The 13109-nt window shown below is 54.8% G+C and overlaps 1 protein-coding gene across 2 annotated transcripts in view; it reads left to right on the forward strand.

The window, feature by feature from the left end:
• Positions 1-5309: 5309 nt before the first annotated feature.
• LOC111142563 (GATA binding protein 6) overlaps positions 5310-13109 on the forward strand; it is a 30995-nt gene continuing 23195 nt past the window's right edge. Inside the window, exons 1-3 of one of the 2 annotated variants that reach the window (XM_022495833.1) lie at positions 5310-5399; positions 6793-7955; positions 12465-12631. In XM_022495833.1, the coding sequence (XP_022351541.1) occupies positions 6830-7955; positions 12465-12631 (1293 nt within the window). In that variant the 5' untranslated portion in view covers positions 5310-5399; positions 6793-6829. Of the gene's footprint in view, positions 5400-6759; positions 7956-12464; positions 12632-13109 lie in introns of those variants that run through there. The other variant, XM_022495834.1, reaches the window with a different exon arrangement.

Consider the following 13109-nt stretch of genomic DNA (forward strand, 5'->3'; position numbering starts at 1 on the left):
GAGGAAAAGAAATGACTCAGTGCAAAAACTCCCAAAACATAGCCCCTGGCTCCCCAAGACCACTTCCCAATCCTGGGTCAGGAAGGTGGATATTCCCTGCTTCACTTTTAGTGAAAGGGAAGGGATCCCCGCAGGGGCAGGGCCTCAGCCAAGCTGGCAGCCCTTGGCTTTGTGTGGTGATGCCAGTAGTAATTAATAATGATAATAAATACCACACTTCATAACCAAACCCAACCTGGAGATGATTGAATGGCCGGACCTCTGCCTCCCACCTGCGTGCTCTTGCTCTGGGAATCCACACCCTCCCCATTAGCCTCAGTCTAATTTAGCTGCCCAGTTCCACCCACCAGGTTCTGACCGGGGTTCAAAGGGAGTTCTGCTCCCAACGCCCAGTCATGTGGAGTAACTCGGACCCTCGGCAAACCCGCAGGGAGTGAGGGTGGGAAGGCAGGGGTGGATTGCCTACAGTAGTATTCAGCATCAGAAAATAATCAAAAGGGATAGTAATTCAGATCCTAATGAGCAAGGTTTAGTTTTTCTGTCAAGTGCAGGGGGTCTGTTTTCGGAGCCCAGCCGAGTGAGACCTGAATTTCCACGGCTCCCGGGACCATGGGGCCTGGCACCCCCAAGCCCGGCCGCCTGGGGACCTCCGCATTCCCAGGGCGACGGACGCAGGTCTCGCCGGGCCCGTGGAGATCTGGCCAGCGAAGCGGAGATCTCAAGGCGTCAGGACGCAACCAGGCCGCGGGGAGGGAGGCCGGCGCCGTGTGGAATGTCTTTATCGGCATCAGAGAGCCACAAGTTTCTCCTTCGCTGCTTTAAGCGATCACGGATAGACACCTTTCGATCTTTTGTCAGACATCTTGGCCCTTAATAGCTAAATTTATTTGGTTTAAAGCGGCCGTGGGAGAAGCCGGGAGGGAAGATCTTTCGTCGGTCATGGGTGGCCTAGATAACAGGCTTTAAAAGAGGGAGGGAAGAAGAAAGTAAAAAGGTTAATGGATGAGGGGAGGGCTAGGAGGCGCCCAGCGTGGGGCTTTTACAGCGACCCTCCTCCCGCCGCCCCCTTATCGCGGCCCTAACTTACCCGCGGCGTATGAAATACATTAAATCACGTAAACAGCGCGCGGGGAGGAATGCCACCGCGATGACCTCTCGCGCGCCGCCGCAGCGAGCCCACCTCCGCGCCGTGCTAGCGGCCGCTGGCGGGGGGCGGCCCGGGACTGCGGGGCCGGGGGCGGCCGGGCCGGGCCTGCAGCCGCCGAGCGCCGGGACGCGATGCCGACCGCCCGGGCTCGCCGCTGGCCGGGAGAGTTCCTTACCCGAAGTGACCCGCGGCGGGAAAAGGGGGTGGGGAGCTGGGGGGGGGGCGACCCAATTTTCTAGGCTGCGCAGTTTCGTGCCCCCCCACCCCCGCCACCATCTGATTATTTCTAACGTGTATTTTTGGGCTTTCAAGAATTAAAACAAAACAAAACCAAACCACCCGCCCTCCCCCACCCCAAACATCGTCAGGACTCTCCGCAAGCGCCCGCACTGGACTGACAGCGGCTGAGTCCGAGAACAGGCCGCCCGACCCGACTATTGGGCTCCGAAGGATGGCTGGGGTGGGGGGACACCAGGGTGACCCCTGTCCTTCAGCAGAAGCGTCGCAGGGACGGTAAGAAATCCGGTATAGGCAAGAAGGTCCTAGAGATGTGGCTTTGTAAAAACTCAAGTTTAAAACTAAGTAAGTCACAAATTCTCAAGTGTCGCTGGAGCAGCCGGGAGCTTTGGGGAACTGACAGCGTAATGAGCTTAAGTTTGCAGGGGTCAAGGCGTGTCGTTATGCGGGCCCCCGCCCGGGTGTCACAGCTCCTCTGGAAGCAGAGCGTGACTGGGTCCCCAAACATCCCTTCGCATTTAGCAACAAAGCCTCCGCCCCCTGCCCAATTGGCTGCTCTATTCTGGCTGGATTCGAATCGCGAAGAGTAGTGTGGCGGCGCGCCCCAAATAAATCAGCCCTGGGGACAGGTCGCGCCCCAGAGCCAGCAACTCTCCGAGGACGAGGAGGGGGGCTCGAGGACGGAAGGCACACTCCGGAGGGACCACTCCTTGAGTCTAAATAGTCGGGAGAGAAAGAATTTCGTTTAAGATTAGCAATCCCTCCACCCCCAAAGGAGATAGGCAAAAGAAAAAGAAGAAAGGAAAGGAAAGGAAAAGAAAGGAAAGGAAAGGAAAGGAAAGGAAAAAGAAAAAAGAACCACGAAGAAAATAGAACTGTTAAGAGCCTATTTACTGGTGAACTATGGGGGGACTTCTCCAGTTCTTGGGATTCCTCCCTAGTTTAGGGTAAACTTCTTTCCTCCGCGTTCCCTATGATGCCCGCCTTCCCGGACCAACTGGGGTACTCACAGGAAACTCAGAGCGCGGAACCTGGGAACCCCTAGGGGGTGGCTTTGAAAATGTGCCGCTCCTCCCCACCCCGGGAGTGGAAGTTTTCCCCGGGGCTAAATCCAATTCTTGGGGAAAATGGTAAACTGGATGGGTCAGGCTTTACTTGCCTTTCCGCCTGAAGAAACTCTGCGGGTTTAAACAGTTTTGATTTTAAGTTAACTAGAAAGAAAAATATTTTACTATCCATTCCCTCCTTTAGTTGGAAAACCAATCTAAAAAACTGCTACCGTGCAAAGGAGCAAATTACAACCTCCCACCCTTGCTTTAGGCAGTGTTAGATTGGGAATCAGGAAAGTTAAAAAAAAAAAAAAATGCCGGGTCCCTTCTCGAGCCCTTAGAAAGGACAGGCTATAGTCAGCGTTTGCCCCGCTGCTCACCTCTGTCCCAGCGGTCCCAAGGCCAGCGCACCCTCTCACAACCGCTGCGAAGCTGTGGGAAAAGCAGGTCCCTAGGGCTTTAGCTGTTGTCCAAGGAAATTCACACAGACACCTTCATACTTGCTAATATAAAGAAATACAACAGGAACCAAATTCAGGGCTAGGTCTCCTCAGGGCTCAGGCTTGGAGGCCGTTCACAGCTTAAAATCTAAAGAGAATTTTTAAAAAACTCATCTCTATTGGAAATCACCTCACTGAGATAATTAAGAAAAAAACCAACTGCTTTCAAGAGTAAAACCGAAAAACATTTGAAAACAGTTGGACTCAAAGGAAAGTCAAACGTACACAACGTTTCTGTATCTGCTGACAAATGAGCTTCTGAAAAACTCAAAATTTGGTCGGAACTCAGGCAAAAGCCAAAAGAGAAGGCTTTGGAAGCCTTGGTTAAGTGGGAGGTGGACACCGGGTCATCTCTTCTGCTAGTTCCATTCGATCGAACTCAGGTTAAATTTTAAAGTCCTGAATCCTGCTCCGGTGCCAATCTCTGTTCCAGAGTTTTCCACCTTCACTCTTCCAGAATTGTGGCCACATTGAAACTGGGAGCCACCACAGGGATTGGGGAAAGCAAAGAGTAACGTAATAAAAGTGGCTAAACTGGATGAGAACGGTTTATGGACCGCTGTAAGAGCAGTTTAAAATTCAAAGTGTTTAGCAGCAATTTACAACGAAGAATGGAAAAAAAATTCTCGCCAACTTCCTCGATTTCGCTCTCTTCCCCTCACTGCCAGGCCTTGTCCCCTTCTCCCCCTAGAATAGACAGGCTCACAGTTCACATTTATGTTGAGAGAAAACATACGTTTAACGACCAGGTCTCCTAATCTCTCAGAATCATTATTTTACAACGCCCCTACCTACCTACGCCGGTTCAACTCTGCGTAGGCTCCTCTCCCCTCCCCAACTGGAAAGACGCAAAATCAAAACCAACACAGAAACAACAACAACAAAAAACCCCCCAAAGAACCCAAAATCCTTCTAGGGAGACTGACCTTTAGAAAATCATTTAACATCGATTTACCTGGGAGAAAAATGTGAAATCCATCCTCACAAAGCAACTCCTGCTGCCCTAGTTAAAATTCTCTCTCCGCGGCCTTCTGGGGTCGCGTCTGTCGGAAGAAATCTTTTTGTGCGCGAAAGGGAGCGGAGACATATATCACTGCTCCTGCGGCGTACGAACCCGCAGCCGTGCGCCTCGCTGCTGACAGATCCGCGCTGATAACCCCGCGACGTTCATTTCCAGTCCCTTTGCCGGCTCAGCACCGTATCAGTTTGTACACAGTTGTGATAACCATTTGGAGGGAGCGAAGAAGGGGTGTGTATGTGAGGGTGAGGGTGGGGGTGGGGAAGCGGTATTTCCCGCTGGGTCCAGGGAAGGTGAACCCCCTCCCGCCTTTCCAACGACTTATCCGGAGACTTACCTGAAGTTTTCTCCAGGATAAGCTCAGAGCAAACGGGACACGAAAACTTGGAAAGCACCTCGGGACGCTACTGGGGTGGAAGCCCTTTTCATTACGCGCACCTTTGGGGACTAGACTTTACGTATACCACTACCCCGAATTAAAAGTTCCTGAAGGTTAGCTGATGTGTCGACGTAAACGTCCCGAAACCTCCTAGGAATTTTGTCTGTTTCTAGAAAGCAGGGCACAGACAGGGAGCTGAGCACTGGAGTTCCTTCTTTCCCGTATCTTTGGAACCTCGATCCCCGACGGTCACCACGACCCAGGGGCTCGATTAGAGGTCGGTGAAAGTTTAAGGTAGTTCACATACAAAGGCGAGCATAAAGCTCTTTTAACGTGGACTGAGGAGCGGGGAAGGCCCGAGGAGCAAAGCACTTTCCCCCTCATTCTGGGGGCACATTGACCCGAAAGCTGGAGCGTCCCTCCCGCCTCGATGGCTGCGCTGGGCTGTGTACAGCCAACTCCTCTCGTGCCACCCCCCCCCCCCCCCCGCCCCCGTTGAGTGCGTGTGTAACTGGGGGCGGAGGAAAGTGCTGCGCCGGGTGGGTGTGGGTCGCCAGCCAGGTCAAGCGTTCCGCCACCTCTGCCCTTCCCCGGGTGTCCCAGGACTCGGCGCCCCCTCGATGGACTGGCCCCCTCCCAGGAAGGTACTCGCAGCTCGGCCCACACCCGCAGGCTGCGCGGCGCTCATTGTCTGTTGGGGTGGCGCGCTCCCCTCCCCCCGCCGCCCGCGATCCCCTCCCCACCCTCTTTTCTCTCCTCCCCTCGCTCCCTCCTCCTCCTACTCCTCCTCTTCACCTCCAGCGCCCAGCTGCTCGCACAGCGCAGTTCCGACCCACAGCCTGGCACCCTTCGGCGAGCGCTGTTTGTTTAGGGCTCGGTGAATCCAATCAGGAGCGCAGGCTGCAATTTTCCGGCAGAGCAGTAAGAGGCGCCTCCTCTCTCCTTTTTATTCACCAGCAGCGCCGCGCAGACCCCGGACTCGCGCTCGCCTGCCGGCGCCCACAACCTCTCTCCACGCCCGAGAGCAGTCTCCGTCGCGGCCGTTCTCCATGCGCAGCGCGCACTCGAGGTTCGGCTGCTTTCTCGCTTGCTCGGGCTCCCCTCTTCCTTCCCTCTCCCCCCGCACCCGTCGCGGGCCCCTCTGCCCCGGGCTATCCGACTCTCTGCGGGCCGCGGCTGGCTATGCGGTGTCTCCCTTCTGTCGCGGCTGGCTGTAGCGACTCCCAGGTTCCCGGGACACCGTGGACCAACTTCTGTTGTCTCTTCCTCTCCCCGAAGCGCTTATCTGCGCGCAGCCTTATCTCCGAGTTATCTGGCGCAAAGGGGCGGGAGCCGGCAGTCAGGCGGGCAGAAAGATTTCTTCCTTGCTATCTAGCCCCGGTCTGTGTGTGGGCATTAATTTTAGTATGGTTATCTCGGAAGAGTCGAAGCGATTTGGAAAACCAGTTCGGAGGAGGCCCGTCCGGCTGCATTTCGTCTCCCTACCCCACTCCCTCCGAGTCTCCCCCTCTTTTCTCCCTGCTCTCCTCTTTGGGGGTAGCTTCGGCCGCGGGGCGGTCTCACGCCCCCCCCCCCCCTTGCATTTCCCCCTCCTCCTTTTCTCTGCGCTGCGCTCCACCCCGCTACGTCCGATTCCGGAACGGTCTGGCCTTTTCGGCGGCTGGGGATGACCACGGGGTGGGCGGGGGTGGCCCAGCCGGCGTGAGCGCACGCGCTGGTGACTGCAGACGCCAGCCTGGTGTAAGGTGTGCGGCGCCACGGGGAGGAGGGTTGGGCGTGAGACTGCGGCCCCGCGGGCACCCAGCAGTGCCTGGGCCCGGAAGGTCAGAGACTCGTCTCCGCCCCGGCGCCCCACCTTCCCTGGGCTGGATCGTACTTCTCTCCGGAGCTCGCGTTCTGTCTCGTCAAGCTCAGTCAGGGAAGCTCTGGGAAAGCCAGTGTGAGAAAAGGCGGCGGTTTCGTTTTCGGGGACAGGTTGCCTTTTTTAGGCTAATGATTTTTGCGCGGCCAGACTTCACACTGAGGCATTTCAGGCCGGGGGCATCCATAGGGAGGCGGGAGAAGGCAGCGCCCACAAGCACAACTACTTAAAAAATTCTTTTGTGTGTCAGCGGCCGAAAGGGAGTCACTTCGGGGGCGGAAGGAAAACGGCGGCTAGTCTCACCGTCACTCCTGGGATCTGGCGCGCGCAGATGGAGGATGCTGCGGAGCGGGGTGGGCGGGAAGGCGAGGGGACCCAGGCGGTGCAGACGAGGGAGGGCGGATATCCCGGTCCTGGGAGGACCCTGCGGCGGCTGTCCAGGCTCCGATCCCCTTCTCTCCTCATCTCCCGCTCCCGGGGCATCAACGGGATATTTGAGTATACCCATTAGCTAGATAAGGCAGTGGGAATGAGGTTTTATGCGGCCTACGGTTCTGGTAACTTTCTCCCCCTGTTCTTGCCTCTCCTCACTCCGCCTCAGGAGCTAGAAGTTAGCTTGGAGAGGCGCCGGACCGTGGATGGCCTTGACTGACGGCGGCTGGTGCCTGCCGAAGCGCTTCGGGGCCGCGGCCGCGGACGCCAGCGACTCCGGAACCTTTCCAGTGCGGGAGCCTTCCACGCCGCCTTCCCCCATCTCCTCCTCTTCCTCCTGCTGCTCCCGGGGTGGGGAGCGTGGCCCCAGCGGCGCCAGCAACTGCAGGACGCCGCAGCTCGACACGGAGGCGGCGGCGGGACCCCCGGCCCGCTCGCTTCTGCTCAGCCCGTACGCCTCTCATCCCTTCGGGGCTCCCCACGGACCTTCGGCGCCCGGGGTCGCTGGCCCCGGGAGCGCCTTGTCGAGCTGGGAGGACCTACTGCTCTTCACTGACCTCGACCAGGCCGCGACCGCCAGCAAGCTGCTGTGGTCCAGCCGCGGCGCCAAGCTGAGTCCCTTCGCACCCGAGCAACCCGAAGAGATGTACCAGACCCTCGCCGCTCTCTCCAGCCAGGGGCCGGGCGCTTACGACGGCGCGCCCGGCGGCTTCGTACACTCAGCAGCCGCCGCCGCCGCAGCCGCCGCCGCGGCCAGCTCCCCGGTCTACGTGCCCACCACCCGCGTGGGCTCAATGCTGCCGGGCCTGCCGTACCTGCAGGGGGCGGGCAGCGGGCCCGCCAACCACGCGGGCGGCGCAGGCGCGCACCCTGGCTGGCCTCAAGCCTCGGCCGACAGCCCTCCGTACGGCAGTGGAGGCGGTCCGGCGGGCGGCGGGGCGGCGGGGCCCGGGAGCGCCGGCTCCGCCGCGGCGCACGTCTCTGCGCGCTTCCCGTACTCGCCCAGCCCGCCTATGGCCAACGGCGCGGCTAGGGACCCCGGGGGCTACGCTGCAGCTGGTGGCGGGGGAGCCGGAGGCGTGAGCGGCGGCGGCGGCGGCAGCTTGGCGGCCATGGGCGGCCGCGAGCACCAGTACAGCTCGCTGTCGGCCGCGCGGCCGCTGAACGGGACGTACCACCATCACCACCACCACCACCCGAACCCCTACTCGCCCTACGTGGGTGCACCGCTGACCCCCGCATGGCCCGCAGGACCCTTCGAGACCCCAGTGTTGCACAGCCTGCAGAGCCGCGCGGGAGCCCCGCTCCCGGTGCCGCGGGGCCCCAGCGCAGGTAAGGGGGTATCTGCTGCGTGGGAGTGGGGGCCTGAGGCTCTGGAGCGGACGGGGGTGTGGAACACCTATTTGACGTGGGTTTTGTTCAAAGGGCTTTTCTGTTTTTGGTGCCTAGAGGTCGGCCGAGCCCCAGGGAGGATTTGCAGAACTTTGGCAGGTCCACCCCAGAGTCTGGCAGTGTCGATGAGGTGCTTCTGTTTTGTGGATTGTTTCGGTTCCTTTTCACGAAGGAGGTTTAGGGCGCGTGTACGTCTCACTACCTTGGAGAAGCTCAAGGGGCATGAAAAGTGAATGGGGTGGGCAAATTGGAAGAAAAGGGCCTGGGAAGGAACTTGTCACCGTCTCTAGTTTGCCTTAGTGGAAGATTGAGACTTTTGGCGGGGCGGGGGGGGGGGGAGTTTGGGAGGGTGTTGGGCAGTTGCTTCACACTCCCTTCAAATAAATAGTTTTTGCTAGTTCAGTTCTGTAGAGGTGAGGCATTGTGTTTCTGTCAGGGAGGGTATTTAAGAATTCCACTGTGGAAAAGATGCTAAGGAGCTAGCTGGCTTGGTCCTCGGTGAGAGAGAGAGGGAAGAGGGTACCTGGACTGGTCAGCCTTGTGACTATCCCAAGGGAAAGCTGGTGGAGGGGCCCTTTTGCTTGACATGTTTGGAGTTGGTTCTGCTGCTGGCCCCTGCCAGCCCTGGGAATCAGGGATCCTGGAGGTCCCACATCACTCCCAAGTCCAGAGTTCAGCCTGCCACTTTTTAAGGTTTTCCATGCCACCCGTACCTTTTCTTTCAGTGTTTGGGGGCAATGCGGAGTGAACTGGGAAAACACAATTGTCAAAACACCTGGAAACACCCCAGTGTGAAGAGTGGTTTTTTTGCTCAAGCAGAGATTATGAACTGTGGTGTCTGGCCTGACAAGGCGCTCGGGGGATGCAGTATTCTGGGTTCTTCTAGGTGCTTTCAGGGGTGTCTGTCTTTGTATTTAACCTGTTGATAACATGACAGACTTCCAAGTCAAAATCTTGTTGGGGGCGACAGGGGCTAGTTGTTTGTTTGAGGGGAGGTGTGAGAGAGAGGTGGCAAAGAGGCAGGAGACATGTCAGCCTAAATTATCCTACCTGGTGTTTTCACACTCCAGGTCTGGCCTTTTCTTGGGAGCCTCAGTGTTCCTTTTTGGGAAGACAAATCTTTCAGGGGCCCTAACTAGTGGAGTGAAGTGATGAATTGCCAGCCTTGTATTCAGAAGGCCTACTGGAAAATGCCAGGGGCCTGAAAGCGAAGGATGTGACTTGAACCCTCCTCCTAGTAACACTGGGAGGGGGGCAACAGGCTTTTTGGTAGCAGGTTCTTCTCCTTTTCTTTCTGTCTCCCAAGATTCTGGTCTCAGAATTCCCTCCTCTTTCCCTCTGCAAAAGTGGCCCTGGAGACCGTCTTTACCGTCGTGGAGAGTGGGTGTGGAGGGCCCTGTTGGAGTACAGACTTGAGAGCAGAGCATTGTCACCCGTTGGGCAGCATAGGGACCCACGGCTGGTTCCCCTGCTGGAGCTGAGAGACTGGGAGATGAAGATCTTCAAAGAATGACGGGGGTGGGGGGGGGTAGGGTGAGGCTTTCGTCAGGAATCCAGCTGGGAATCCAAAAAGGGCGTGTGAATTGGGTAGGGGGCACCTCCATTTGGAGCCAGATTCTGCAGCAGCACCTGTTTCGGGTGGGGACACACCTTAGTGTGGTCTCCCTACCCCTCTCCCCGTAGTCTTCCGGCATTTCACAGGCCTGAGAAAGAGAAGTTCCCAGAAGACCTAATCAGAGTCTTCTGATGTTTTAAGGCAACTTGTTTTGTATAGAAAATCATTTCATCATTTCAGAAGCAGTATGCTGCAATTGCAGGCGAGTTAACAGATTTCATTTAAAACCAGCTTCTTATACTACCAGTTTTTCACTGAACTTCGATAGGACATTGCAAAATTACAAAAATACTCTAGATCCCAGAGTATGTTAAAACAGCAAGAACCAAAAATTCTGGGGAGGGGCTTGGGAACACCCAGCTTTTGCATAGAGTGTTGAAAGGCAGCAGGACGCTACTGAGAATCAGCTGGTCTGGGGGTGGGGGAGGCGAAAGACCTAATTTTTGTTGCCCTCACCGGCGTTCTACGAAGTAGAGAAACCTTGACCTCCAGCCGTTCTTCTCCCGCTTCCTAGCTAGATTCCTTTTTCCACTTTGAGAACACCATTTTTGAAGGTACTCTTTAATTGAGCCGGGCAAACAGTAGGGCTAAAACCTGAGCCCTCAGCGTTTTCAACCTATACAGTGCAGAGGCTTTCGGGAACCTGCTGGATTTTGGTGGTGGGTGGGTGGGTAGGGGGTTCCTGGGGTGAGTCTTCACAGTGATTCAGTCCCTGAGCTCAGCGGCCTCCTAAACCCCCGCTGAAGTGTGTTCCATTCTTTGGGTCCCGGGATGGCATTCGCTGGTGTGCTCTGCTTCCCAGAGCCTTTTATTTTCTCCCGGGAGCGGGGGGGTGCAAATCAGTCCTGTTGGGAGATGATGCGTAGGGGGAAACTGGTGAACAAAAACGTCAGCACTTTCAAGATTTTCTAATTGTTAGAGTTTTTCTTACGTTAGTCCGTTGTAGATGGTAGCCGCTGGGTAAGGGGTAAGCAGTAGGGAGAAAATGGGAGCTCTAGATGAGATTTAATTAGACATAAGCAAACTTCCTAAATTTTACTTACCAAAATGGAGTTTAAAGTTTTGTCTTTGGGTTTTCAGATGACTAAAGCGATTTGCCTGGATTGTTCAGTCTTCTCCTGGGAGTCTTCATTGTTTCCAGCCTGGGGGAAAGGAGGCCAGGAGTAGGGCTGGGTTCTCCAGGGAATGCCCCCACTCCTCTATCGAGAGGGTCTCTGATAGGTAACATTTTAAAGTCAACAACTAAGACAAATACCTTGTTTAACTTCAGTGTCCTTGAAGTCCTGAGCATTTTACTGATTACCGTAGTCAATAGTGGCTTTTAGGGGGGAGAAGAATAAATCTTTGTGATGTGTTGTAAGTTGCAGTGTCCTGCGACAACTTTGAACTCCAGTTATGTAGGATGCTAGTTTCTTTTAAACTTAATTCTTCAGGAGGCGGGAGACTTGTTTTCTGGGGTAAATAGATTAATGGAGTTAAAAGAGTATTCATGCCAAAGACATTTAAATATCTTTGCAACTAGTAGTTGATGGTAGAAACCAGCTGTAAACTGCTCAGGGATGAGAAGAAAAGGTTTGCTAGCACACATTTTCAAATAAAGCTTTAAAATATAATGTTTATTTACTTTAAAAATTAATTCTGAAACGCTTCATGAAGAAAAGCCAAATTTAGATATTTAAATCCTCTATAAATAACCCTAAAGGCATTTTTACTTTTACGAAGTGTCTTTTTAAAGTACTTAATAAAAAAAAAAGTACTTAATAAGTACCTATCTCATTTTAGATAGTATTTATTCATTCATAGTCAACAAATTTAAGCGGAAGTAATAAATGTTACAACCATTTATTCCTGATTTTTTTTCTCTTACTAACAGGTTTAAGTTAGTTGTAAACACCAAAAATGAACCAAATAGTAACAAAAAGTGACAAAATTTAGGTATCTTGAAAGTTTAGTGTATGAAAATGTGAAAGCTTCATTGAGCGTTTTATGTATGAAAATTTTATTTAGTGATGTTCTGAGTCAATAAAATACCAGCTGTTTGTAGATAGAAGCAGTTAGACCTATGTGGAACTCAAAATATATTAGTAAAGTTTTAGTTAAGTTTTACTTAAGTCTTGTGGCATGAAAAGAAAACTTAACATTTATCCCTGTGCTTGTTAATGTTGGTGCTTTTTTCCTCTGGGGAGACCTGAGTCACTTATAGTCAACTGAGAAAGTGCCCAAGAACAGTATTTCTGATTTTTACGTGTCCTTTTTTTTTTTTTTTTTTTTTTTTTAATTAGAGAAAAGGAAGGGTGACAGACAGTAAATACTTTAAAAATTACTTGGGATAAAAGTAATAAGGTTGCCCGACTGTGTCCCAGGATATTTGTGGGCTCGGTGCAGGGGTCAGTGATAAGTGTTGATACTGTATGGTCGGCTCGGTTTGGCAAGTGGCACACTAATTATGATGGATTTCAGTTTTGAGACGCTTGGGAACAGCCGGAAAGGAGGGGCCAGGGGACCCAAACCGACTTGGCCGCAGCTTCTCTCACCTCCGAGGTCCTTGGGAGACTGAAGGCAGATGACTTGGGCTCGGCCTGCAGCACCATCTCCTGCTCTTTCCTGGGGTTTCACTGGGCGCGCCCAGGGCTGCAGAAGTATTGGACAAACGCTCGATAGCGACCACGGCCGGCTCCTGACTTGGCTGCTGGGCAGAGAGAGCCGTGGGGAAGGGCGCGGGCGGGGAGGCGGGCAGCATGTTGGAGCCCTGGGGCCAGGGGTACCGGGGGTCTTCCGGGGAGGAGGGGAGCGGCGCGGCCTCACCGGGCCTCTTGTCCCCGCTCTCGCCGTAGACCTGTTGGAGGACCTGCCCGAGAGCCGTGAATGCGTGAACTGCGGCTCCATCCAGACGCCGCTATGGCGGCGGGACGGCACCGGCCACTATTTGTGCAACGCCTGCGGCCTCTACAGCAAGATGAACGGCCTCAGCCGGCCCCTCATCAAGCCGCAGAAGCGCGTGGTGAGTGCGAGCGCCGTCTTCGCCTTCGGCTGGGTCCTGAGCGGCGCTCCTGCTGTGGCCCAGGCGCTGCCGGCTTGTCCTGGGGACGTCCCCGCGGGAACAGGTGCGGCGCGGCCCCGGGGGCGCCGCGTCTGCCGGAGCGCGGGGACTCACATGTCCCCTTCACACCCCCGAGCTCCCGAGTGCAGGTTGCCCCGAAACCAGCGTCTGGGGGACGAAAGATAGCCTTTCCCTCACATTTACACCCAGGGCATGAGGTCTATAAACGTGGGAGGAGAAAGGTGTAGGGAGCTCCCATTTTAAAAATAACACACAAGTCTGTAATAGATCTATCTCTAGATGTACTTATAAGTGCACTAGAAAGATTCTGAAGGACACATAGTAATGACAGTAACCTCCGGGGAGGAAAACTGAGTATACCAATCCCGGTCAGAGGAAGCGGGGAGATCTTTTTCCACCGTGTACTGTTAGCTCTGGG

Source organism: Enhydra lutris, unplaced genomic scaffold (assembly GCF_002288905.1).
Source record: "Enhydra lutris kenyoni isolate GAN:26980312 unplaced genomic scaffold, ASM228890v2 scaffoldscaffold8, whole genome shotgun sequence".
In the NCBI taxonomy this organism is placed as follows: domain Eukaryota; kingdom Metazoa; phylum Chordata; class Mammalia; order Carnivora; family Mustelidae; genus Enhydra; species Enhydra lutris.